The sequence below is a fragment of the Syngnathus scovelli genome, chromosome 16, assembly GCF_024217435.2.
Source record: "Syngnathus scovelli strain Florida chromosome 16, RoL_Ssco_1.2, whole genome shotgun sequence".
Taxonomy (NCBI): domain Eukaryota; kingdom Metazoa; phylum Chordata; class Actinopteri; order Syngnathiformes; family Syngnathidae; genus Syngnathus; species Syngnathus scovelli.
Genome location: NC_090862.1, coordinates 8276776 through 8304481, shown reverse-complemented (window position 1 = coordinate 8304481; position 27706 = coordinate 8276776). Strand labels below are relative to the sequence as shown.

General features: G+C 50.1%; 1 protein-coding gene across 4 annotated transcripts; it reads left to right on the top strand.

The window, feature by feature from the left end:
• Positions 1-317: 317 nt before the first annotated feature.
• shank1 (SH3 and multiple ankyrin repeat domains 1) lies at positions 318-27608 on the top strand. 4 transcript variants are annotated; one of them, XM_049745346.2, is made up of 27 exons: positions 318-670; positions 7235-7711; positions 10965-11168; positions 11289-11360; positions 11438-11546; positions 11882-12036; positions 12439-12606; positions 12855-12971; positions 13066-13143; positions 13222-13288; positions 13383-13552; positions 13624-13748; positions 13847-14010; positions 14130-14243; positions 14329-14404; positions 18062-18144; positions 18231-18355; positions 18456-18591; positions 18672-18752; positions 18992-19000; positions 19219-19245; positions 19326-19382; positions 19557-19672; positions 19841-19934; positions 20502-23910; positions 24226-25104; positions 25428-27608. In XM_049745346.2, exons 2-27 carry the CDS (start codon positions 7280-7282, stop codon positions 25504-25506), a joined length of 7146 nt encoding a protein of 2381 aa, XP_049601303.1. In that variant the 5' UTR covers positions 318-670; positions 7235-7279; the 3' UTR covers positions 25507-27608. The 4 variants fall into 4 exon arrangements, with proteins under 4 accessions (XP_049601303.1, XP_049601301.1, XP_049601304.1 ...); XM_049745344.2 differs by having other exon boundaries at positions 319-670; positions 19841-19958; XM_049745347.2 differs by lacking the exon at positions 18992-19000 and having other exon boundaries at positions 320-670; positions 19581-19672; positions 19841-19958.
• Positions 27609-27706: the final 98 nt, after the last annotated feature.

The following is a 27706-nucleotide window of genomic DNA, read 5'->3' as shown; positions in this document are numbered from 1 at the left end:
GCCTATGAAGCTGGTAGCCCTTCATTCACATTTAGCAGCAGCTCTCACTTTCACAAAGGTTCATGACCAGGTAGCTGAATTCGATCATACAGAAATCAGGATAGACAGAGTCTTCATCGCGGTGGACTTTGATGTCTTCTTGCTCCCCCCCCCCCCCCCCCCCCCCCTTCACAAGAAGCATTGCGGCAATGGCTTCCCCCATTATTGGAAATTGCTCGCTCATGTCGAGAATTGCCGCTAATCTGCTCCACATCTCCCTTTCATTGCCTCATCGCTCTCGTTTTGGCTCTGTCCAAACATCAAAGACGGGGAGGGGACGAAAGCGAAAGCAAAGCAAAGGGGGTATGCCCAGGATGGAGCTGCAGAAGGGGAGGGAGGGAGTGGGAGGGATGGGGCGAGCGAGCTAGGGAGCAGCGAGTGAGTGTCACTCCGGGAGGAGGACAGGATAAACGTTCCTCCATCCCGTCGAGGAGGAGGAGGAGAGAAGAGAGGGGAGGCAACCTGGTTACCACGACGCCCGCTCTTCTCATTCTTCTGTCTTTCACTTTTTTTTCCTTTTTTTCGCACTCTGCTCTCTCTCCTCCCCAACAGCAGCATCTTGGCTCGTCGCCTCCTCCGGACTTCTCTTCTTCACATTCGCCATCATCATCAAGAGGAGCTCGACAAGACAGTAAGAACCTCTTCAATGTTGGTACTACTATGCGTGATTGTGTGTTGTGCGAGCGAGTGTCGGGGGTGCCCTGGAGCAAGGCAGCCCAGATGCTGCATAACAGCCGAATGCTAGCGTAGCGCTGAGTGGTGTGTGTGTGTGAGTGTGTATATAAGTGGAGCAGCTGCTGCTTCATGTCACATCTTTGAAGTCCCGCCCACATACAGTATGGATGTATGTTAAAGGGGGGGGGGTCGTGAAAAAAAGGCCAACTGGAAAAAAAGGCCAACTGGTGCATAAAATAACACCTAAGCAGTGTGGGAACAATGTGGTTGTTCGTTGTTCATTGTGTGTTGAATCTTAAAAGCTACAGTGGGAAGCCCCAAAATGTGCTGCACACATGAATGTCGATGCTTGAGACTTTGGCTGAGTGAGCATCTGCAAGGATCTGCTCTGACGCGATTTTGGAGTGCATCTGTAGAAAATGGCTTGTAAAATTGTACTTGTGGAAACAGTGTGGCAACAGTGTAGTTGTTTGCCGTCTTGCGTGTGATGTGTAGATTTGCATGTTTCACAAGATACTCACCAAAAGATGGAAAAATGAGCCTGAAAGATCAAGCGAAATTGTCGATAAAATCTCAAGAGACATCCGCAAATCTTGAGAGACTTTGGCTCATGATTAATGCTGAGCAATTTTTGTTTGGTTTAGGCCAACCGGTGCAGGAAAATTCCTCTTGATTACTGCATAGAACCAATTTGGTTCACAGTTGTGTAGTTGTGCGTTCTGTGTTTCTCGTGCTAAAGATATGCCTGGAAAAAATCAGTGGAGGCCCCAGGAGTTGTGTGCAAATCTCACGAGAGTCCCATGGAAGTGAACGTACACATATGAGATAGAGATACTTCCATACAGGACGAGCAGTATTAAAAAAAAAATAGATGGATGGTTAGAAAATCATCTGGCATAATTTTGAACCTTTGCCTGTAACGTTAATAAATCAATCAATCAATAAAATCAAAGCTTTGCAACGCCTCCATCCTGGCCGCATTGTCCCGAGTGACGTTCAAGAGCGTTTGTCACCTACGCTGGCTCGCTATTGTTCCACCACAGCCGGATGAGTCAGTCGCTCGCGCCAGTCAAAGTTCACATCGGCTGATGATGTCATTGCCAGGCCCGGCTGGCGAGAGCACCAGACTCCACCGTCCGCCTTGCAGATTGAGCAAAGTGACGACGCATTCATTAGCGTTCCTTGACAACTTTTTGGGAGCACAACAGCAATCTGGTGACAGACAAAAAGAAAACATCGAGTTGATCTTTTTTGCCTTCCGCAAGTCCCTTTTCACAGCTGTTTTTTCTTCTTCCCTGAATTCCATTTCACACCAATTTAGTTCTTCACAGAACTGGATTTTCCTGACCGGGGGGGGGGGGGGGAATCTTGTAACCCCCTTTCACACCGCTGCCATGTGCCCTCGTTCTGATACAACCTGGGGAAATTGGACAGCGTCCTGGCTGGAGATGAAAGCTGATTAATTAGCATAAATTGGCTGATTTGCTGAGGAATGCAATAGCGTCGGGGCATGGGAAGTACAAGAAACACAGGGACGGTTTTATCGACAGCTCGTCAATGAGCTCTCAGGCTTTCCTCTCGGCTTCTTCCGCTTTTATTTGTCGGAGTGCGTCTCGGCTTTCTTTGCAATATTTGCTTGGCTGCTCGGGGGGGGGGGGTGCTTCATAACTCCAGATTTAGCCAGCGCCTTCCCTCGTGCTCTCGCTCTTCCCTTTTCCCGCCGTCAGTTAACGACCGATCTGGGACAGGAAGCCTCCCCAGCGCTCTGTCCTACTTCGGTGCTGCTGCTCAGGCTCATTCGACTGATTTAGCGCCGTCCGCATGGCCTCGACGTTTGGCGTCGATCAGGTGATGGCCAGGGCTTATTTGGGACAGTTTCACTCTGGTGGTTGAATGCCGTTTCTTAAGGTTCCATTTCCCTTTCACACAGATACCATCCCGCCTCTGATATGACCTCTGAGCCCAGGTCACACACATTGTCCATGTTGCTACCATTCACACAGATTTGTGATGAGCGAGTCGTTGGTGTTAAACTTCACTGGTCTCGATTGCCCCCGTTCACGCAGCTGCCATCTGGCTTCTCTTATTATTCTGCTACTACGTCTGACACAAGTCGGGCAATTGCTTCCAACCCCCCCAGGTTGGTACAAGTGAGTGATGGTTGTAACACCTTTTATATCAAGTTCCTCTACCTCCTTTCACGCGGCTTCCACCGTCCTGCCTCTGATATCAGCTCATAAACTGGGAAATTCCCACTCCTTGCCGTGCCGGTGCACACACACACACACACACGCACGCACGCACGCACACACACACACACACACACACACGCGCGCAATGAAGTCACTCTCAGTTTATTGGGGCTAATGACTCTATTGAGCTGTGAGGGGGAGGTTGCCAAGGGTTAGGGGGGCCGCGGGGGTTGTATCCCACCACCGCGGCATCATCAAATTGGCGCTTCTATATTTAGCTGCAGCGGACGGGCCGGGAGAAGCACGTTTGCGTGTGTGTCATGGTTTTGGTTGCAGATTTTCTCGTTGCATTCAAGTCCAGCGGGTGACACACGCTCATTTCTCCGCCGTAATGCTGCGAACGGAGGAATTAGCTGCCATGCTGGGAGGAGTTTCTCGCACTCACTGCAGTGCTTCATCTTTGCTGCCGTATGCGTGTCAAACGCTGCATAAAGGATCAAAGAAAATCTCCGTATGGATTATTTCATTTTTTTCCACAAGGCTTTAAATATATCAGCAAACCAGCTGGAAAGCTTGTGTTGTGTAGTATGCCTGTGTAAAAGGTGGCGATAAAAAACACATTGAGAAAGGTTTACTTGCATCAGTGTATAATAATCACGATGCATTCACTTGACAACGTCTTTCAATGAACCTGTATCGCGTTTTTGAATCTTACAGTCTTTCCTCTGGGAAAAGCCGTCCGTTGAACTTCTGTTTGGAGGCTTTTTTTTCCCCCTTTGTCAGCAAAGTCCGCATAATGGGCCAAATCGATGGTCTCTCCTCCCAGCATTCACTGATCCGACATGGAGAGGAGTTATTTTTGCCTCCTCCTCCAGTGCGCTTGTCACGCGTTTGTCTTCTTGTGCCAGCAGCAGTGGGCACCTGTGGGTGTTTATTTATTTAGTCAGAACTTTATGATGACGAAGCAGCAGGAAAAGCGTTTGGCATTCTCGCTGCGGTGATAAACGACACTTTTAATGTGGTTAAATTGGTGAGCAGACTTGGAAATGTACAATTTAGAGCCCCAGCATGAATGATGAGCTTCTACTTCGATACAAGTATTTGTACCGATACATGAAACTTCAAATCAACTTCAATTCGGTCCTGCTAAGTTTCTCTCGGCAACTCTTTCCGACAGGAAACAAATATAGAAAACTTCCCGTTTGTCCTGTTTTCGTTAGCACCCGGTGTTAATATTTCACAGCGCTTCATATGTTCAGGCAGCCTCATGGCTCGCGGCTACACCCTCCGCCGTTCACTTATGGATGAGCTCGGCCCCCCCTGCGGGCCGCCGGCGGGTACGGCCGGCCGGCGAGTCTCAGTGAGCGTGCGTTCCGTGCGAGCAGCCAAGCGCTCCCGCGGAGACCGAGCGCAGCTAATGAATTACGAGGCTATTTGCGAGGGATCGCAGCTCTCGGCGGACCACAGCACCGTCGTGGCTTCTCCAGAGGATAGGAAGACTTTCACACACCGCTTGGAGGATGGCAGTCGAGCAAAAGCTGCCACGGGGGCTGCTAGTTTGTTTGACGAGGTCAAAGGTCCATTTTCGTGTCTTTCAGTGAAGCTGGCGTCAGGCACTTTTCAGGGACTCTCCTAACAAAATGCGCCCAAATTGGACAACTTCGTGTTCAATTCTGGGCTTGGTTTCTTCAATGCGTTCTGTTGTATAAATACACCAAATTTCAAGTCTGTAAATGAAATTGGGGTTTCTTTCAAAGATCATGACTGACTGAAGGAATTTGCCCAATATAACAACTTGAACTCAATATGCTCAACATACCGTTCAATTCCAAACGCGGACTTGAGACTTTTTCACGCATCCCGTTGAACGTATCTTCCCAGTTTCACTTTGAGAGCCACAAGATGACAAGATCCGATTGCAGTTGCCATCGTTCAGACAACTGAAGTCACGTCAAGAACAACTTTGTGTTCAATTACCTTATTTTCCAGACTGTACGTCGCAATTTTTTTCATAGTTTGGCTGGAGCTGCGATATACTCAGGAGCGACTTGTATGTGAAATTATCAACACATTATTACTTGATCATTAACACATTACTTCCTTACTAGTAAATCACTTCACGTGTTATTTTCACACTAAACCGCATGAGGGCGCTCTAGGCCTGTGTAATAATTGGAACTGCAACTGACGAGGAGTCTGACGTCAGCGACGTACAAGAGGACGCGCCGCATCTACTTCCGGAGTCAGGGGAGTTGTTTATACGTGACACAGAGGATGAAAATTTCGATGGATTTAATGATTTGGAGTGACACGGATGGTTCGAGAAACTTACTTATGTTGTAGTTATTTGAATAACTCTTAATATGTTACGTCAGGCACGTTCTCAGTTCCTCGTTTGTGCAACGTTAGCATACCGTACCATTCAGCCTATTGTTGGGTATTCATGTCTGATCTTGGTGTTGTATTTTGTCAAATAAATTTCCCCCCAAAAATGCGACTTATACTCCGGTGCGGCTTGTTTTTTTTCTTCTTTATTATCCATTTTATGGCTGGTGCAACTTGTACTCCGGAACAACTTATAGTCCGGAAAATAGGGTAAATGAGATTTCACGCTCAGGAAGTAAAAGTAAATTCATGCACCATCGTCATTATTTCAGTATATGTTGAAAATACCTTTTTATGACATTTCTGTTCGGAAGTGTGCCATGAGCTTTTTCTAATGTCTGATTATAGTATATTTAGTAGGTGTCCTGATAGCTGCATGTCTATATTTTAATGAATTGTCTTGATGAGACTGCGTCTTGGCTCACATACCTGCCATGGTTAATTGACAGGGAACCTTTTGTCCGCTGTCTTGTGATAATAAATGTTGCACCCGCCGAGTTCATTAATAACAACACTGTGCAGCTGACAGCTTCCGTTTATGACATCTATGAATTGAAAAAGTCCTCTGTGGCACCTTTGTGTGCTTTGCGTTTGTGCCGCCCTCTCAGAGACTCTCTGGTTTTGGCGTGGGGGGACTCCAGGCGACTCTGATGGGACGTGGCGACGCTCAGGCATCAGAGGCGCTGACGTCTTGTGGCTTTATTGTTGGGATGCTTCAGATGAGTCAGGGTCCGCCGAGAGGTGCTTGTGGGACGCCGGGCGGCACTGACTGACGCTGATGCTCACAATTTCAAATTTCCATATTGCCATTATAGTGAACAGAAGGATTGCGGTTATCAGCATGAGCGCCGTGTCAGAAAGTTACCCAGACTTGTTCCAGCGAAACCAGAGAGTCAAAGGCAATTATGCACATCCGAAATAAAACGTATTGAACAATACAAAAAGAAATGTGGAAATGTGCTGAAAAAATGCCTTCCGCTGCATTTGAGAGAAGTGTAGCGCAAGCGTCCGACCTCACCCTCTTTGAGGTCTTCTACGGTTTGTTCAGTAGAGGCCGTCGCCACTCGTCCCTCGAGTAGAACTGTTGCGTCACGAGCCGGGTAAAAGAAGGCCATGTGTGACTTTGTTGGTCCCTGCGGAACCAGGCGGATGATTATGTGATGTCCTTGGTGACCTGAAGGTCTCACGGGTGACAACTTAAGTATGTCCTGGATGTCACACGTGTACGCACCAGTGTAGCGCACACCCAATCACACAAACTGACCTTGTTTTTTTTTTTTGTTTTTTTTGTGCGACCGTGTCAAACAAGCAGTCAGGCAAATTGGCCGCTCCACTTTTTCACAGGCAGAAAGTGGGCCGATGTGTTCTTTGGAAGTTTGTCCTGGGGACCGAGAGAAGGAGAAGCTCTATCTATACAAGTGTCCTAGATAGACGTGAGGGCAGAGCGAGCATGACGAAGATGCCTTTGAGTGCCACGCAAAGAAAAAGTCAACCTCGCTCATCTACTCCCATTTTTTGGACACCCTCTTCTTGTACTAATCTACTATTACATATTAATGAGTGTTATTTTTTTTTGCATTTAAAAATTAGCGTACCTTATGCTGGCCCCCGCCTGGCACTATCACCGAAGGGTTAGCGGGGCTAATACGCTTTTTAAAATGCCGCTGAGATGAGTTTGACCCCGCAGTGGAAACGGGTCTCGGAGGAGCGTCGGTAGAAGGATGGATGGCTGACGGACAGATTATCACGCCCAGAAGTAGCATGGCTACTTTGATCTTGTCATTGCTTTATTTTTTCTTGTTGGAAAATGGCTATGAACTGATGCTAACCTGTTAGCATTAGGCATAGCATAAGTTGTACGGGTTTTCATTTGGGGGGGCGGGGCTGCTATAGTTTTATTGCCCATTCACGTAGTCCCTGGAAATGTTGTCCTTCCTGTGCAGGATCAGCCCAAGAATGATGGCGTCGGGGCCGCCTTTGCTGTCGCCATGACGATGCCCTTCAGCCCGCTGACCAGCGACGAGGAGCACCAGAGGATGCTGGGAAACAGCAGACACCCGTACCCGGGGGCGGAGGACGAAGAGGAAGAAGAGGAGGAGGAGGAAGAAGAGGAGATGGAGGAAGACGAGCGCGACGAGGATGGTGAGGAGGAGAACGGCGAACTGGAGGACGAGGTCGAGGTCCGGCGAGGTGGCGGCAGGGGCGAAGGGCCCAGGCAGTCGGGGAAAGGCGCCGGACGAGCTGGGAACCTGGGTCATGCATCCAATCCCTACTCAGCCAATCCCCCGCATCAGCAGCTGGCCAATCAGCAGCAGCGGAGGCAGAAGGAGCGCACGTCCGGCTCTGGGCCGCCGCCCCCCGAAGACGCCCACATTGCCATGATGGTCTTCCGCATCGGCATTCCGGACATCAAACAAACGGTGAGTGGACGCTGAGGAGCCTGAAAATAAGAAACGCCAACGCGGCCGCCACAACGCGTTTTGGCAAGCGCCAGCCTCTCTTTGTGTCACCATGGCAACAACACTACTTTTTTAGCCAACATTTTGCACGTTCATCAGTGTAGCTTCTACCGATCCTTTCTTCCATCTATTATATTGTTAGCCTAATCTACCTCTAGCTTCTTGTTGAATCATCTACCAAACAAAATTTCCATCTCGCTGACCTACAACCTATCTTATCTTCTACGTTTAATTTGGTTTGATTCATTAGCATGGTAGCTAGCTTTCGTTTGAGGAGAGGTTCACTCTATCAAGTGAAACTGTGCTTGAGCTCAAGAGCCAGACAGACGTTCAAGGTGACCTCAGACCAAAAAAAAGTGCTGAAGTGCCATCACAGTGGTTGTCACCAAGTGGAGTTCAAAAGCACTCTATGTTGGAAAAGCATTTGGAGAGGCAAAGTAGAAAGCAACAAGAGGTCCTAAATGGTGCCATACAACCAGAAAAGACTTTTTTTAAAGAGGGCTTGTCGTCAGTCTGAATGGATCGATGAGCTGTCACGTTCCATCCCTTTGAATGTGGCTTGTGGCAGTGTGAAGAGGCAATTGAGTCAAGTGGCAGGCATTTTTTTGGTTATTGTGTCAACATACAAGAACATACTGCCAAAATACATTGTTTTTTTGTTGCAAGTATATTTCCAAATTTACATGTCAATCATCTTAATGTTAATTTCAATCTCTGCGAAAATTGAATGGGCAAAGCAGCTGTTTTGGATTGTAGGAAGGCTTTAGAAAAAGAGAACTACTCGTAGACAAACATTTTTGTGCAAATTTTTACACGTGAAAAACAAACAGACATAAGCAATCACATCCAGAACTGAAAGTCTGTAGCTAACAGTGGCTATAAATGCCTGTACCTCCTCTCTCTCTTCCTCTCTGGCTGACGTGTGTGATGTATTATTGATCCACCGCATTTTTCTCCATTTTTAAATAAATTCCTGCATGAATAATTCACGTTGGCGCACTTGTTTATTCGGACAAATGGGAAGGATGGCTAACTGGAAGACAAAAAAGATGGCCATTTGGGAATTGAGAAAGAGAGAGAGAGTGAGAGAGAGTTACAGGCGCAATAAAAGAAAGCGGCAGTGGAGGTAAAATGGAGACGGACAGAGGTGAAGTGAGGTTGGCAGGCGCTAGCTGGCGTGATTAGAGAAGACGCACATGGAAGAGGATGTCGTAAAAGGCACCATAAAAGTGATTATTTCTCTTCAACTTGACCTCATTTTGAGTCAATTAAGCTTTATAAATATATTGTCATCATCAACGCTAATAATATCAGTCAGTCTTCAAGGCATCTAGCGAACTAGCTTGTCCCAAATGTAGCGTATCTATTCAAGCTAGCACATAGCCAAGCTTTAGATTGCTCCTTCCCCTAAACTTCCCCTGGTTTCATCTCTTTTTACGTTCCACTTAGCCTAGCTTCCTTCTAGCCTCGTATTCAACTCATCAATTGTCATCAAGTTTATTGCGTCAATATTGGCCACTTCTGCTGACACACGTGTTCTCACCTTCACCCCTTGGAAGGTCCTTGGTCGTGTGGCAGCTACGTTCAACGTGTCGGCTAATTCACCCTCAGTAAACCTGGATGGCTCATTAATTTGCACCGTAATGAGACCAGGGAGCGACCGCTTTGAGCCAGGAGTGAGTGCAAAAGTATTGGGACGCTTACAGGAACTGCAGAATGTCATTCTACTGGAGGAATAAGAATAAGAGTGACTCGGTTTGCCTCATGTTCTTCAGCAAGCCTTACTGCAGTGGCTGCATGTCGTGCGCAGTTTTGCTTTAGTTTTTTTGTGGGGACTTGTCATGTGGCTACAAAGTGAAACGAAACAAGTCATTTTTTTTTTTTTTTGGATGATGTGACATCATTGTTGTGCGCTCTGCTGGACATGACGTGCCAGCAGCATATCATCCACTGTCTTGCTTTGGTAATTGCTTTGCTACCTGTCTGTTTCTCAAGACGTCCTCAACACAAAGAGCAGATCAGTGCGGGGGAACTCTTTTGCTAAGAATGTTTACATAACCCGTCTGCAAACGGGCAGGCAGGCGTCCTTGTTGAGGAGGTGGAGGAGGAGCTGGCCTGGCGTCTTTGTGATGGGCCCTAATTGGCGGAACGGGTGGAGCCGTCTAATTCCTGGAGGGAGTGCCGCTCGATATGCCGGTCGAAACGTTTTCTGCAGCTTAACAATTAACATTTTCAAAGTTTTTGCCCCCCCCCCTTCAGACATCAGCACAATTTGTATATGGGTGGATGTCTGTGTGTTTTTTGCAGGTGCATGTACGTGAAACTAAGCCACACTGATCATCACCGTTTCTTCTCTCAATCGTTTGCCCTCCATTCTAACCCCCACCCCCTTTAGGCACACACACACACACACACACACACACACACACACACACACACACACACACACACACACACACACACACACACACACACACAAACTACCCCATCTCCACGGGAAGTCTCTATGGCAACAAGCAGCTTGCTCGGCTAATGAACCGGTTGCCTTGGAAACCGTGCTGGCTGTGCGAGACAGTGAATAAAACCGAGGGAGGACGAATGTGATGCATACACAAATTTGTGTGTGTGTGTGTGTGTGTGTGTGAGCGTGTGCGTGTGTGTGCGTACGTACGTACGTACGTGCGCGCGCGCCTATGTGTGTATACACGTGTATATATGTGTGTGTATATATGCGTGTGTATGTGTGTGTGTGTGTGCGCGACAGTGAGCAATAACGTGTGTATCCTGAGTGAGGGCCAATCACGGCGCGACTGTGCGGCGTCGCCGTGACAACGGTCCTCCTCCCTTTTTTGTGTTGCGACTTCTTCAGTTTGCTGACAGTGTCTCTTTGTGTGTGTGTGTGTGTGTGTGTGTGTGTGTGTTTGTGTTTGTGTGCGCGCGCGCGCGTGTGTTTGTGTGTGCGTGCGTGTGTGTGTACTGTACAGCCATTCATATTCTGTGCACCTTCCTCACTGGGATTGACCTAGTTTGCTGTGCCACTGTCTCCCCCTGCTGCACGGGAGGTCCACTGCGACTCCTGTTCTCTCATTCCTTCAAATATCTACTATAAAATACAGTTGACGAGTTGGTTTAGTATATATGCAAGAGACATGATTAGACTTTTTCTCCTGTATAATTATTCGCCAATTTGAACATGAAATGCGCCCCCTGGCAGAAATGCCTGCGCTTCAACCCAGACGCGACGGTGTGGAAGGCCAAGCAGCAGGTGCTGTGCTCGCTCACTGAGTCACTGCGAGACGTCCTCAACTACGGCCTCTTCCAGCCGGCCACCGACGGCCATGACGCCAAATTCCTAGAGGAGGAGCGACTGCTCAAGGAGTACCCGCAGTCCTTCGAGAAGGGTGTGCCCTATTTGGAGGTACGCATGTGCACCTTCTTGCTTTCTCATTTTCCTGACGATCCTGCACGATCATCAATTTAGTTTGGCCTAAAAGACAAAGAATGTGTCATGAGCTTTCTCTTAACTCTCGACTCTTAGTTCCGATACAAGACTCGAGTGTACAAGCAGACTAACTTGGATGAGAAGCAGCTGGCCAAACTGCACACCAAGGTGAACAACCTCGGGGGGAAAAAAGGAGGCGGAGGATGTCAGTGCAAGCTTCCACTTGTGCGTCTGTCGTCACGCAGGCCAGTCTGAAGAAATTCATGGACTACATCCAAACCAATGGTGTGGACAAGATGAGCAAGTTCTTGGACAAAGGCCTCGATCCCAACTACCAGGACACTGACACCGGCGGTAAGCGCAACATGAAAAAAAACATGTCAGAAAATGAAATCACACGACGATATATGACATTTGTGTCGCCAGTAAAGTGTGATTCATTTTCTTGAGCTTGTGATGTGGAAAGTGGCAGAGTGTGAGGAAGGCAAGCCTTGGATGCCCGCGTGTCACTTTGCTCTTGGCGCCTCCTGCCGGTGTCTACCGACTTGGGTGTGTTGACGCTCGCTTCGCAGGCTGAGTGTCGCCCAGGGAGCGAGTGGCAATGCGCTTAACGCCTCCTGTCAACAGCGGGGGACGGGAAGGGTATGTTTGTGTTCATTCGTGTGGCTGTGTTTGTGTCTACCCTGCAGAGACGCCGCTGTCGCTGGCGGTTCAGTGCGAGCCGGGCGGCGGCGAGCCCATCCGGGTGTTGGTGGACGGGGGCGCCCACATCGACTTCCGTGCCAAAGATGGCCTCACGCCGCTCCACAAGGCCGTCCGAGGCCACCGCCATATTGCCCTGCTGGTACAAACGCTGCCACGCGACTTTTGCAAAATGTTTTCTTTTTTCTTTTCTTTTCATCCTGGCAAGAGCGTTTCAAGTAAATTCACACTCACCCACGTTGTCCCCCACACACACGCACGACGTTACTTATTATATTCCAGCATTAAGCTCTACGATCTGCTTCTACGCAATAAGGCGGTTTGGTGGTATACTGTTTAACATGTCCGCCTCAGAGTTAGGAGGGTGCAAACTCCACACAGGGAGGGCCAGAGGTAGAATCAAACCCGCAGCCTCTGAACTGTGAGGAAGACGTGCTCACCAGTGTGCCACCGTGCTGCCTAGCACAATCTTTATCAAAAGTAAACTGATGGACCATACAAATCAATAAATACCTGTCCCCCTGTAATTTGTTATTGGGCGCAGGTCCTGCTATCTCTGGGCGCCTCCCCGGACTACAAGGACCGTCGAGGTCTGACGCCGCTATACCACACTGTGCTGACAGGGGGCGACACCTCGTGCTGTGAAACGCTGCTCTACCACCACGCCAAGTTGGGCATCAGGGACGAGAACGGCTGGGACGAAACGCACCAGGTCTGCTCGGCTGCCGCTACCGTCCTCTTCATCTTCATCCTCTGTGTGTATCTGTCCACCATGTCACCATCAGGTAGTTTCATCCTCATCATCATCAGGGAAGGAACAAATGAAGCCATTGTCATTGTACAAATGGTGCTGAGTGTGTGTGTGCCCTGTATGTGTGTGTGTGTGTGTGTGTGTGTGTGTGTGTGTGTGTGTGTGTGCTGTCCCCCCCCCCCCACACACACACACACACACACCCTCAGGCGTGTCAGAACGGCAATTCTCAACACCTGGAGCACCTCCTCTTCTACGGGGCAGACTCCACCTCCCAGAATGCATCTGGAAACACTGCCTTGCACTTATGTGCTTTATATAACAAGGTACAAAATTTGTGTGAAAATACTGAAGACATTTACCATGTCTTAAACACTACAGCTGATGAACATGTGTTCATTTATTTGTTATCTTTTTTAGGAAAGCTGTGCACGAATTCTGCTGTACCGAGGAGCCAACAAAGAAACCAAGAACAACAGCGGCCAAACACCCTTCCAGGTCATACTTGGCAACAAATGTTGCGAGAGAAACGACTTGCTTGCTTGCCTGCATACGACTTGTGATGTCATCAAACAGGTGGCCGTCATGTCGGGTCATTTCGAGTTGGGGGAGATCATCAAAAACCACCGGGACGCCGATGTAGGTCAGTCCTGGAATGTGCTCTTGAGCAGAAAACAACCTCAACCTTCCCACTGAAGGCCGACTGCCTTAACCTCCCACTAACCGTCACCCACCAGTTCCCTTCGTGGAGTCTCCAAAGTACGCCCCCCAAAGGCGCGAGAGCACACACACCCTGACGCTGCCTCACCCTCACCCGTTCCTGCGCGCCAACAGTGACAACAGCATGAACTTGCCCGAGTGGATGGCCGTGCCCAACTCGCTGAGCACCAACATCGTCTCTGTGCAGGTACCGATGCAAAAAGGTTTTGCTCCTCGGACCTCAAATGCAAGATGTCCCTTGCCATCTTCCCTTTTTAGGGATTCAAACACACAGGAACCATTCGCAGCTCCAGCAGTCCCCGCGGGGCCAGGACGCGGTCTCCGTCCCGAGGCAGGATGGGGGACAAGGACGACCGCAGCCGGCAGCAGAGTCGCAAACAAGGGTGAGCGGAGAACCACTGCTTTTCATTTCATTTCAATCGTAACCTCCAAGGGCTGTCACGAGTCAGCCCACTTTGCATTGTGTATCAAATTCCGTCAGGCCCGCCACTGCCCCAGCCGCCACCGGCACAGCCAGCACGCAGACGGCGGGCCAGCGTCGGCGCTTATACAGCGCTGTGCCAGGACGCGTCTTTGTGGCCACGCGGGCGCACTCGGCCCAGGGCGAGCGGGAAATCAGCTTTGGCAAGGGCGACAGGGTCAAAGGTGAGCAAAGAGGCCCGACCCGTCGGCACTGAGATGGTGTATGTGTGTGTGTGTGTGTGTGTGTGTGTGCGTGTGTGTGTGTGTGTGTGTGACGTGCGGCTCTTGTGTGTGTTGGCTAGTGTTGAGCGTGGGCGAAGGAGGCTACTGGGAGGGGACGGTCCGCGGTCGCACCGGCTGGTTCCCCTCCGACTGTGTGGAGGAAGTCTTGCTCCGAAGTCAAGAAGGCAAATCTGGTCAGTTTTTTTTTTTGTTTGAATAATTTTCTATAGCTTCACATGTAAAGTCCAGAAGCCTGATTTTTAATGATTGTGATTCCAGAGAGCCGCGGGGAGCGCGCCAAGCGTTTGTTCCGTCACTACACGGTGGGCTCCTACGACAGCTTTGACGCTCCCAGGTAAGAAAACGTCTCCACTGTGCCACCTACAGTTTCATTCACAGCTACGCTTTCTCGTCGAGCATGCGTGTTGGTGTGTTTGGACGTAGCACATGCTGAGTCACTCTGCCTCGGTCTTTGTTGTGACTGCGATGTGTTGTGACCGCGAGACACAGTTTCCCTGGAGGAGGACCAGTGTGATGGGGCGGGGGTTGTGTGTGAGGGGGCGGGGGGGTTACAGCATGCCAGCTGTTCACTTCATTTCAGGTGACTCATACATCTGCACACTCATTTTGAAGTGGAACACTTCAGGTGCTGCTTAATTGTCCCCTAAAATGACCCATTAGACGCTAACTGATGCTAAGCTACTGCAAATATTGTAGCATTTTTTTATTGATACTTTGACTGGAGGGCAAGATGTAAAATGTGCCAGCCTGCAATCCTGTCATATGTTAGCAGAAATCTCTATTTATGATCTCCAACTCTTCTTTCAATCTGTGACTCTTCCTCTTCTCTGGCCAAGCGTGTTCGTCTCTGGCGACATCATATTTTATGGATTTTAAAATGCTTTTCGTCACGGTGGCTAATTCAAGCGGTGGCTTTTAGTCGGGCACGCCACACGGGTCAAATCCCCCAGTGACGCTTCTGTCATCCGTGACCGTCGCAGCATCCCGCCGTTGTTTTTTAATTTAGCCGAGCAACCCCCCTTGCCCCCCTCACATTCGCTTTTTAATTGTCCAGCCATCAGTCGCTCTGTCTCCCCTGTGGTGTCTCCATCTGGAGGCCACACGCTGAAGGGCAACCAAGGGGATAGTAGATTTTTTTCAATGTAAATGTACCACGAAGCCCACTAGGAAAGACTAGTCTGATTCATTTTTTTCCCCAGTTTTTCTCTCATGTGAAGTTAAACCAATACTGACAGACAGGACGTATTGGACAACAGTCACGTCTTTGGCCTGCAGTTCAGGCTTTTATTGTTGGGAGTGGAAAGAAACCAAGAAAGCCTATTTTTCAAAATAGGTTATCTGCATTGTATTCTGCCAAATATCGGAGTCGGCATCGGGCTCAGAAAATCAAAATCCTACATCCAAGATCCAAATATATTCCCAGTTAATAATCACCAGTGAGCTGCAAATGAGCAATTCAATGTGTATTGTTGTTGACCATTCCCCGAAGAGTCCTTCGTGCCATCCCCCAACGAGCAAATGTTGTAAAGCAGCCGGAGCGCTGATGCGTCCTCGTCTGACCTGCCGCCGGGCCTCCAATGATGTCATGCGGAGGAGATGAACAGACGGCATGTCTTCATGCGTATAAGGGCTCGCTCTTCATCGCCAAACAGAATCACCGGCCACCATGTTTGTTTGCATGTTTTGGAGAAAGTCACGCACTCATGTTTTTGTTTTCAAAAGGTGAGCTTAAGTGCTAATGTTTGGACAAAACTGGGAATTTGCATCCTCCGACGAGGAAGGTTGTCTCCAGTTGGTCGGCTCACACCAAACAGCCGTCGGCCTTTACGACTTTGCTTTCTAGCGCTTGAAGACGATCTGGACGGACAGCTGTGTGAGGCCCAGGGGCGGGGTGAGGGTGGGGTGAGGGGGGAGGCCATCTGGCGAGCCGGGCACTTGCCCAACGTGCCCCACAGACCACTGGGCGTGTTTCAGTGCTCAACAACCGCCGAGTGAACCAATCTCACGATTGACCCTCTTGTCATCGCCACCGAGGTCGGACACTTTTTGGTTTTGACTTGCATGCGAAAATATGAAAAAAAATGAATGGAACAGTGGAGCTCCACTCATTTGCAGGGGGCAGGCGGGCGGGGGTTGGCCTAGCCAGCAAATCGTGAAAATCCACGCACAATCAAAGCATTTTTTTTTCAAATGCTTCAAAAGATGCTAATGAAGCGACAAGATGCCTTTCCCACTAAAAACGGAGGTTGGCCGGTAGCACAAGGCTCCAATATTGGTGCTGCATCCCAATTTATCCCGAGTGCCGGATTCGTTCCAAATTAGCCTTCAAAGATTTCCGCCGTCGTGCTGAGAGGGACGAAGAGACGTGTGCAGATGGAGCTTTGATATGACTTCATAGTCTAATTGTCATACCGCAGAGTCCTTGACGCTTGGAAGGAAACTGGCCAAGCACGTGTGTGTGCGTGTGTGTATGTGTGTGTGTGTGTGTTTTGTATGAAAACCTCGTTGAAAATGTGGTATGGGCCACAATACGGCCAGTGAACTGACCTCACTGTCTTTGAGCCAATCACGTCTCCGGATTTGGTGGTGTTGCATCATTGATGACTGACAGCTGTCACTCACTTGGCCTGCGTGGTGCAAAGTATTTTATGAATGGGACTTGATGAGAGAAGTGATTTTGGATGCATGTGCGCCTTTGCCAGTAGGCCCCGCCCCTTTACTTGAAGAAAGCCACTCAGCTCTCTCCAAACATCTCCCTCCCCGTCCTTCCTTCCGCCGCCTCCCTCCATCCCTGTCGCATCCAACGCAGCTCCCGCTCGCCTCCCGTCTTTTTAAGCATGAAGGGGCTGGGGGAGTGCGGCCCTCTCCCACTCCCGTCCTCCTCCTCCTCTTCTTCCTCCTTTCCTCCTCCTCCTCCTCCTTGCCGTTCGCCTCTCGCCACTGTCGAGAAGGAGAGGGAGGGGAGGAAATGGCGGCGGGGGCATGCGGCGAGGAGGATCTCTCCCGCTCCCTCTCCCTCTCCTCCTCCTGGCCGATGCTGGGCCCGATGAATCGGAGCATCTGGTTCATTTACAGGTATCTGGCCAGCCTTTTCCTTTTTTTTTTTCTTTGCGAGCACCACCTGCAGCCGCCTCCTCCCCATCCTTCCATCGCCATGGTAGCCGGAGGCGGGAGTCGTATGCCTCGGCGTTATGGCAGGCAGGATCGATTGGAACAGATGTTGCGCCGCCCGCATGTGTTTTGCTTGCGTGTGTGTGTGTGGGGGCATGTGTGCTCGCGTTTCACAGAGTGAACGTGTGTGTGAGCAGCACGTGCGCTCTGGCGGTGTGTGGATTGATGGCATGTTGTGTGCGGCGGCGTTGTTGTCAGCGATGCGGTCAAAAGCGATCTGTCGGAGCTCCGCCTTCCGTTTGTGCCCGTGTTCGTCGGCTTCAATCCAGCGATTTTTGTAAGCTTGAACGTAAAAAGTCACATTTTGGGAGGTCATCTTATCTTAAAATTGATATTTTGACTTCTGAGCTTTGTACAGTCACTCGGCATCAATTTCCTTTGCTTCTGGATAATGTGTATGAAAAGTTAGCGCTGGTGTGTAATAATAACTCCTGCTTTGAGGTGTTTCTTGGAAAAAAAAAGCAGCAAATCGGATGAAAATCCGCAGAGAGTAGACTTTGTGTAACTCAACCGCGCTGATAAAAGAAAGCAAAGCCTTCAAACGTGTTTGACAAGGCACGCATTTCGCTCCCTGGTTACTCGTGATTTCGGGGTTTTTTTTTGGGGTGACATAAAAAGCCCATTTTTGCAAGCCCAAAGATGACAGCACCATCAAAGGGTCTCATCAGATGCTTTGACGAGATTTTTTTACCAGCTCACTGTGGTGCTGTGAGTCCGGCAACCGAGCCGTTTGAAGTCTCGCCTGGCCCCTTTCTGTTTACTTGCTATTGTGACCCCAAAAGTTGTAGCTTCCATTGCAACTAAACATCTCACCTGCCAGCGACTACATCATCAAGGAGAAGACGGTGCTTCTGCAGAAGAAAGACAGCGAGGGCTTCGGCTTTGTGCTGAGAGGTGCCAAAGGTGAGAGAGAGAGAGAGAGAGAGAGAGAGATGAGCGCAAGGCGACGTCAACAAGCGGGACCGCGTTGATTTCTTGTCATCTTCCAGCTCAGACCCCCATCGAGGAGTTCACCCCGACGCCCGCCTTCCCCGCCCTGCAGTACCTGGAGTCAGTGGATGAGGGCGGTGTCGCCTGGCGGGCCGGCCTTAGAATGGGCGACTTCCTCATCGAGGTAACCTCCTCGTCGCGCCTTTTTTCAGTTTTTTTCATTCAGCCCAGGGCTTTTTAAGTCATCCATACAGGAGCGTTATAGGAATGTTCTTGTGTTGCAGGTCAATGGTCAGAACGTGGTGAAGGTGGGTCACCGGCAGGTGGTCAACATGATCCGGCAGGGCGGGAACAGCCTGATGGTCAAGGTGGTCATGGTGACCCGCAACCCCGACATGGAGGAGGGCGCCCGCAAGAAAAGTAAGGAAGGGAATGTGAGTGCGAGATGACAGGAGCCTCGTGAGTGACCTCTTGTGGCCGCCGGCGTGCTTGCCTTGCAGTCCCGCAGCAAAGCAAGAGGCTGAGCACACCCGCCATCGCGCTGCGATCCAAGTCCATGACGTCCGAGCTGGAGGAGATGGGTGAGGCTAGGCAAATTTTACTTTGTCATGTTGTGCTACATTCTGCATCATAAAAAACATTCTGGGCTCAAATCAAAGTCAAAATATTGAAAATTTCAAAAGCAAGAATGTTGTAGATGTTTTGCCCTTCCAGTCCTACATGGGGCAGTAATATTTATTGCGTAACAGTTTTCAAACGAATTAAAGAAGTTTGACAATTTCTTTTTCTTTTTATGTACCCTCACGGTGCCATCGGAAAGTGGAAAGAGGTGCAAGTTTTTATTTGATTGTTCTGACTTTGTGATTTTGTTTCTTTTGAAGTTTTGCATGCAAACTGAAAAGTGTCTCGGGATAACTTTTGTTGTCCTGTGCAAGATATCTTTGCACCCAAGTGCATGTCCCGCTGCAGGGAACGTTATTAGTATTCTGCATAACAATGCTGTCATGCTCCCGCCAAAGACGAGTGTCCTTTTTGTCCTCCTCGCAGCTGCCACCCCGTGGAAGAAAAAGTCAGGTAATCTCTGCCATCCACTCTTTGGTTGCTTTCATCCTGCGCTTGTGTGCGCTCACTGCTCGCCTTTTTACTCCTTTCAGAACTGGAATCGTCCCAAGTGACTGAGAAGAAGCGGACCGTCTATCAGATGGCTCTGAGTAAGGACGCCTCGTCATGGCCATCTTCTTCCGTCTTCCTCGTCCCGTCCTTTTTCCCCGTTTTGCCATTTTGTGTGGCTGTTGTCCCCTTTTTTCCTGTTTCATTATGGTGTGTGTTGCCTCCTCTTCCATCCTTCCTTTCTTTCCCTCCTCTTTCCCCGCTCTTACTCTCAGATAAATTAGATGAAATTCTTGCAGCGGCTCAGCAGACAATCAGCACCAACGAGGCGGCGGGGACGCGGGGACAGGGGCCCAAACGGGACAGAGGGCGGACTTTCTATAGCAACGAGGTGCGTGTGTATGTCCTTCCTTCTTTGGTACCGGTCCAACACTGCTTTAGATTTCACTTTTTTGTTCTTCAATCAAGGTACCTGTCATTTTCAAAACCTACGTTTGACCCTGTGTGTTTAAGCTACATACGCTACTTTGTGTAATGAAATGACTGTCTACTGTTTCAGCCAAACTACGCGGACCAGGCCAGCCCCGCATCATCCGGCCTGGTCCTGGCCTACGAGCGAGGCCACTACGCCTCGCCTCACGGCCCCCCGCATGGTATGCTGCGGCAGAAATCCATTGGTGAGGTGGTTTGTTTCTTCTACCCGTCCGTCCGTCCGTCCTTTAAGTGCGTCCGCCTATCTGTCTGTCCTCCAGACCCGCTGCGCTGTGCTGGTCTGTGTGTCCGTGGCCCTTCCGTGTGTGTGTGTGGAGGCCACTGTTGTGTCGCTCTCATGTGCCTGTGCTGTAAACATTCTAATTGTGATTATGAAGGTGTGCCTACTCTCACTTGAGCAATAACAACAAATGTTGTTGAGTTGCCGGGTGTAATTTATTCTTGCAAATATAAATTAGTCATTAGAATGAGTAACATTACAATTTCAAGATAGGTATGTGGTCACTTGTTCAATGATTTATTTCCACTAAAGGAGTCACAAAGTTTCAGTCTTTTTATTTTTGCTACATTTCTCCCTCTACCGGTGACTCGTTAACTAACTGGCTTGAGGACAGACTTGGCGGCGGGTAGACGGGCAGGTAGCTAGAGACAGACATCCTCAGCTTTCCTGTGCTTTCTTGTCACCAGTCAAATTCAACTTTTGGTTGTGTCCTCCTTTGTGCTTCCAGGAGTGCCCGAGGAGGAGAAGCAGTTCCTGCATCCCCCGGCTATGAAGTTTGCCCGAAGTCTGTCAGTGCCTGGCCCGGATGAAATCCCGCCACCCCCAACCACTGCACCACCGGACCCTCCCTATTCCTCCGCGCCGCCCTTTGGTTGGAGAGGCAAGGCCTCCCAGCAGCCCTCGGTCTCCGTGTCGCAGTCCATGGTGGCTTCCTCGTACTACCAGCCCTACTCGCAGGCAGTACACTTAACCCAACTGGGCAGGGAGAGGACAGGCGGCACAGCAGTGGACTACTCAACTTTCTATTCCCATGTGGGCACACACACTGCCCAAAGCAGGACTGCTACACGTAAGGTTGCTAATACGGGAGAGCCTCTCGGTGGTGGTGGTGGCGTCAAAGCGGCTGGTCTTCGGAGGGGCTACAGCAGCGCCATCCCCCCATCCAGCATTGCGACTGTCATGCCGCAGCAACAGCAGACGGGTCAACCGCAACGGCTAGAGCGTAGCGCAACAGGAGCAGGGGGTCCTAAAGGCGGCGCTCGGAGAGGCAAGGGTCCCCTGGTGAAACAATCCAAGGTGGAGGACCTGCGCGCAGCCCAGGGCACACTCGCGGGCAAAGTCGAAAAGAGCTCCATCCCCATCCCCACTATCATCGTCAAGGCCCCGTCCACCAGCAGCAGCGGGCGTAGCAGCCAGGGCAGCAGCGTGGAGGCCGACACACCCGCTCCTGGGGAGGCGGATGAATCCAAAGCTCATCATGGTCCTCCTTCTCGTACCCCTGCCTCACAGCCCCCTGCGCCGCCCTCCATTCCAGCGCCGCCACCGCCATCGCCGCCGTCCATGCGAGCCCAGGATGGGCTGGACTTTACCAGCCAGTTTGGGGCAGCCGTCGTTGGTGCGGCTCGTCGGGACCGTGAGCGCTTTCACGAAGCCCGCAGGAAGAGCGCCTCCCTATTCATGTCCGCAGACGAAGACATGAGTCTGGGTAGTGACAGCATGGGAGGACTAACGCGGGCTCACCTGTCGCAGCAGCAGCTCAACACACAAACTGAAAGTTCAAACTCCAAGCTTCGGCCTTCAAAGTCCATCGACGAGGGCATGTTCTCTGGGGACACCTTCATCCACCACACCCGCAGCATGCCTCCAGCCTTTGGACTACCGGAATACTCTTCGCCCGCCCTGGACTATCAGCCCAAGTCTGTTCCTGCCGACCTGTACACCGCTGCAGGCAGACAGCCCACCCCGTCTTCCACTTTCATTCACCCGCTGACAGGAAAAGCTCTGGATCCCACGTCGCCTCTCGGGCTCGCCCTGGCAGCCAGAGAGCGCGCCCTACGAGACGACAGTCGGTTGAGAAGGGGCCCGGAGCGCCCCTTCATCCGCCAGATGTCCAGCGTAGTCTTCCCTTCGTCTACTGTCACCTCGCAGCCAGTCTCGTCCTCCGCCCAGTCCTCCAGCTCCTACTTGGTTACTTCCTCTTCGCTGGCTGCCACCACCCCTTCCGTTGGACGTCCACCCTCACCGAGAATCCTCAGAGGGGGCGTGTGGGCCGAGGAGGGGGGCGGAGGGGTTGAAAGAGAACGGGAAGGGGGCGGCACTCGCGAGGGGCTCAGAGTTCGCTTCTCGGAGGACAAAACGGTCCACACACACCCGTACCAGTCCCAAGGGTATCAGCCCAGCTTCAAGGAGAGAGAGCGGGAGCGGTCGAGGGAGCGAGAGAGGGAGGCCTCTCGGGAACAACAGCGGGAGAAAGAGCAGGAAGTCTACATGAGGAGGGCGGAACAGGCCGCTAATGAGCAGGCATCCCAGCAGCCTCGGCGGCCCTCATTCCTCAGGATGGAGAGTCAAGCCGACGCTTACATCTTGTCCCGCACCACGACCTCCACTTTACCAACCAGTACTCCGCAGATGACCGGTTCTTCTGGGAACACCGGGTCTGGCCTGATGGTTCTTCCGCCGCCCGCCCCTTCGGTGGATGCGGATGATGAATTTGTCTACGCAGACCCCCTCCCACCGCCATTAGAGTTTGCCAACAGCTTCGATAGGGGATACTCGCAACGCCGGCTTCTCCCCAACATAAGCCAACAGAAGGCACCGCCTCCTCCACCTCCCCCACCACCGCCACCACCTCCACCTGTCCAAAAAGAACTATTTGGAAGTGCATTTCCCACTCACACGCCCCTGCCGTCGCCCCAGGCGGGCGACTCCACCGCCTCTAGCCTCACGTCTTATGACAGCGAGGTAGCTAATCTGACCCAATCGGCTCACTCCCCCTCTCAGACATCGCCCAACCCACCACCTCGCCACTCACCTTCGATCCTGCAGCCCACGTCAACCAGCGGACCGCCACCTCCGCCCGCCGTGTCGCCACCCCCGCCCCCAGGCGCCTATCACAGACCCTTATCCGTGTCCCATCCTCACCACCTATACAACAGCACCCATGCTCCGGGACGCTCCTCGCCCACTCCCCCGCTCACCGTAACGCCGCCCCCCGCCTACCGGGGCCCCCCAGCCCTTTCCTCCACAGCTGCCACCTCCGCCCCTCTGCGGGGCACCACTTCATTTGCCACGACCACAAGCTGTGCCACCACAACTGCCGCTGCTGCCACCACAACAAGCACCTCCACACAGCTCTACCATGAGCGAACGCATGCCACATACACCACCCCCATTCAGAGCACTCACCACAGGACAGGGGAGTGCCACCGTCCGCCCCCTGCCGCCAAAAAGGGAGAATCCCAGGAAACAGTGGTCGACTCTGGGATAGAAGAGCTGGACAGCCGCAGTAGTAGCGACCACCACTTGGACAGCATCCTGGCTAACGTTCGGGCTGACAGGTTGGAGCGAGGGGAAAGGGTGGGCAGTCGGTTATCAGGCGGGACAGCAGAATCGGGGGAACGTGGAGATTTTCTCGAGTCATACATGAGCTACTTGGATGGCCAAACTTTTGAGATGCAGAATGCCACAGCAGCAGCGTCAACCTACCCGAAAAGCAGCCGGTTCAGAGAGGGAAGTCGAGGGGGTGAGCTCCACAGACAGACCAGCACCGCCCCTGCATCCTTCCACTCCCGAAGGCGAAGAGACGAACATGAACGGGAAGAGCAGGAGGGTGAGGAGGGCGCCACGATGGAAGATGAAAGCGGCCAGGATGGCTACGCCATGAGGGACATGCAGAACTTAGGGCGTCCCAGCTCACCTTACTTTGAACGCCCGCGCACTCCCGAAATGAAGCCTCTCTGGGGTGAAGGACAGATGGGCGGTGAGACCGGGGGGCAGTTCGGGGCACTCTTGGAGGGGAAGAAGATTTACCCTCCGGCATCAAGTATGAAGCCAAACATGATCAATGAGCTGAACAGCAAACTGCAGCAGAGAACTAAGGACAATTGGAGCAACCAGAGACCCCTGAGCAGACACAGGTACACATGCCTTCAAGGTTGTCAACTTAAAAGTAAAACACAGAACAACGATGACACCTCACGTCTTTATAAAACCCACAAATAACGGGAAGCTACAGTATGTTATTTGCTCATTGGTAGCATAGCAGGTCAAACTTGGATTTAGCAGGGACTTGACTTGACTCAAGATATCCAAAGTAACCTGTGATTTGCTTGAAGGTTAAAAGTTAAAACTTGAGACTTATGCAGTTTGACTTTCATGCACAGTAGGTGCCTTACTCCCTTCAAAAACTCAGTCCAAACCTCTTGACTTGACTTTCTCTTTTTCTTCCTCAGATTCTCAGAAGATTCGGTCTCAGCTCTGAGTCCTCCGTCGGCTCGCTCGCAGTCCCCGTCGCCAATCTCTTTATCGCAACCTTCCCTTTGCCAGTCCCCGACCCCCACCTCCCAGTACCCCGACTGGGGGCGATCGCCATCCCCTCAGCCCCCCGCCCCCTCGCAGCCTCCCCGCTCACATTCCCCGCTGTCCCCGACGTCATATTCCCCTTATCCGACTTCCCCCAAGCACAGACCCGTCTACCGGACCAAAGCGCTTGAGTTCCAGTTCATTCCAAACCGTGAGTCCCGCAAGGACCCTCACATGCTCCAGCGCAGGCGGGCACCCAGTCCTCTAATCTCCCCATCAGAGAGGCCCAAATTGGGGCCGCCCCGTCCCTCGTCCCTCCCTCTGCTCCCGACTTCTCCCCTGTACAGTGCCATGTATGATCTACGGGGCTCAATCACCCCACCCTCGCCCGGCAACACTCTCGGAGACCCCTACTTCTCTCCCTCACCACTCCTTTTTGCACCTTCCGGGGCCCCTCCTCCTCCAAACTCTACCTTGGTTGTTTCCCGCTCTCTTTCTCCCACTCACTTCCTGTCTGGGACATCCTCTCCTCCCCTGCACCCGCCCACCTGTCTGAGCTACCCCCACCTGCCTCCCCCGTCCCCGACCAAGCCCTTCGCCTCCAAGCCGCTGCCCTACTGGACCAAGTACGACGTGGCCGACTGGCTGGGCTACCTGAATCTGGCCGAGCACCGTGAGCGCTTCCTGGACAATGAGATCGACGGCACCCACCTGCCCTCGCTCACCAAGGACGACTACCTGGATTTGGGTGTTACCCGCGTGGGCCATCGTATGAACATTGAACGGGCCCTGAGATCGGTGATAGACAGGTATGACAATAGTATCTATGGTATTGTCAGTTTGTGTCCTTATGTTCTTTCAGACAATATTTAGTGTATTGGTAACTGGTCTGCACTTACTACCTTAGCATGTTTTTTTGCATGTGGGAGTAGCAGAGATTCAAACCCAGATGCTCTGGCTGTGAGGCATGCACGCTTATCACATTCCAATTCTTGTGATCAAATTTGTCTGTGCTAAACAAAGCAAAAAATTCGGACTTTTGTGTGTGTGTGTGTGTGTGTGTGTGTGTGTGCGTGTGTGTGTGTGTGTGTGTGTGCATGTGTGCGTGTGTCTGTCTGTCTGTGTACTCCAGGCTTTCCAGCAGCCACTTCCCCATGTCAGTCCTCTCTCCTCGGGATGAGGGAAGAATGGATGATGGGAATCACAGTTGAGGTGGCGGTTGGTGGATTGCCCCAAAAATGATCATGTGGTGTCCCAAAATGGAATCATCGGGATATGTCGGGACTAACCAAGGGCTCCCCTCCCCGTATGCGACCCGCTCATCTCGAAAGGACATCACAATACCAGGACTGACCAATGCAACGGTAGGAATTCCAAATCGGGAGCTGGAAAAGCTTTTTGGTTGACGCTGGAGAATATATCCAGGCTTACCTCAGCGCTGTGATCCGACGTCACTTTTAATGACAAATGTACAGACTGATGGTCACTGTATTACGTTGTTGTAGCATAAACAAGTGCCCAGACCCACAATATCAAAAATGTTGCACACACTAAGGAAAGCCCTTTGAGTGTTGAGTCCATATCATACTAGTGCAATGGTCCTCGCTATTAAGACAATTCAGCACACTAGCAGAACAATTGTCTAACTAGTGATGTGTCTTCCACTCGCGACTTCTACTCCTGTGACATTTTTTGCGCACGAGTAGAACAAGTACAAGGTCACTAGCGTTCTACCAGTGCAAAGATATGTCACACAATACTGGAAGGCAGAGATAGAAAAATGTCATTCTGAAGACAGCCATTCTACTTTTGCACCGTTATTGTTTTACTAGTGTGCTGAATTGCACTATTAGAGGGTGCAAATAGGGTAGTAGTGCACAGACCATTCAGGGCACTAGTAGGATACCTAACTAAACCCAAACGGTTTACACATATAAACAGACTTAAATGCAAACACAGAAAAAAAACACTTTACGGGACACATACAGGTATATAGAGTATATATATATAGAGCTATATCATAAGTATTTGGATAATAAATAGAGAAGATTGAGGACTTTCTGTGAGGCAAAACAACTTCCTGGATACAAACTGCCATGTTCCTCTCTTTCTTCCCATCCAAGAGGACTCCTTTTACTACTCGGATTCTTCGTACAGGTTTTTACCAGGCCGGCCGACGGACGTCGTTAGCGGGGAGATTTTATTTCGCCGTTGTCGTCCTTACTGTTATTCCCACGTACGCTTTGAGTACTAGACAAAGTATTTTTGCATTCAAGCACATTTCAAAGTCCTTTTTTGTTTGTTCCTCTCCCACTTTCACGCTTGAATCCTATTTTGGAAGTAAAGCACTGAGACGTTGAAATTCTAACGACATAGCGCAAGTTGAAATGGAGTTAAACGTTTTAAAAAAAAAAAAAGGGCTCTCTCTATCTCGCACTCTTTTGCATCCGTGTTAAATTTTGCGTTTTTGCGGTGATATTGGCGTAATTTGCTGTGATTGGTCACCGAGGGATGTTTGCGAATAACAATAAGGACGCGTGAAACTAATGTGGTTTTAAGCTCTATACAGAATCTCTTGTCTTCCAAATGAAAACATATATTATTTGTTTTGTTTTTTTAAAGGATTATCATTAACGCCTCTGCTTTCTATCCAAGTTGAGCCCCCGTATTTTATTTTTTGTTGATCAGCATGTTTTGGAGCAAAAACACCCTGCTTCCGTCAGTGGAGAAGAGTTGCGGGAACATTATACTCGCTTCGGACATTCTTCCTCTGACAAATCACAAAGACTCCGTTTGTAAACATTTGGCTCAACTGCATAGAAAGCAACATTTATTTTGCTTTGTTCTGTTAAGAGATCTTTAAAAAGAAAAAAAGAGAGATTGTGAACTGTGGAAAGGTAATTTACTACATATAAATATATATGTATGTATATATATATATATATATATATATATATATATATATATATATACATCATAATATACATATAAATATATATATATATATATATACGTATAGTATGTATATATACGTATAGTATGTATATGTGACATGCATATACACATTCCTATAAATATATGAATATAAAGTGTTTTAAGAGACAAATTGTTAGGAATATAATAAAGATGAAAAGGTTTTAATACATGGGCTTGGATTTCAGTCATGAAAGCAATTTTTCTTGCACATGCACACTGTTACCTATAAATTGAATTTTTGAAAAATGTATATTTAGGGAAATATCAATAGTGAGTGCTTGGAAAAGAAAGTTAATCTTCATAAAGTGTATTATAATACACTGTTAATTGTTCTAAATTTGCATTTGCAGGTTTCTCTTGTTTAAAAACACAGCAGGGTCCATTGAGTCTTGACCATTTTAGATGTCAACAAAAATGGGAGGTCAAGTTTATTTG

What these genes read in the sequence shown, in the direction of transcription:
- shank1 (XM_049745344.2), top strand. Translation starts at nt 7,280, where the DNA reads ATGACGATGCCCTTCAGCCCGCTGACCAGCGACGAGGAGCACCAGAGG. An exon ending in TTCCGGACATCAAACAAACG is followed by an intron (nt 7,712 to 10,964) that starts GTGAGTGGACGC and finishes GCCCCCTGGCAG; the next exon opens with AAATGCCTGCGCTTCAACCC. An exon ending in GCTGGGACGAAACGCACCAG is followed by an intron (nt 12,607 to 12,854) that starts GTCTGCTCGGCT and finishes ACACACCCTCAG; the next exon opens with GCGTGTCAGAACGGCAATTC.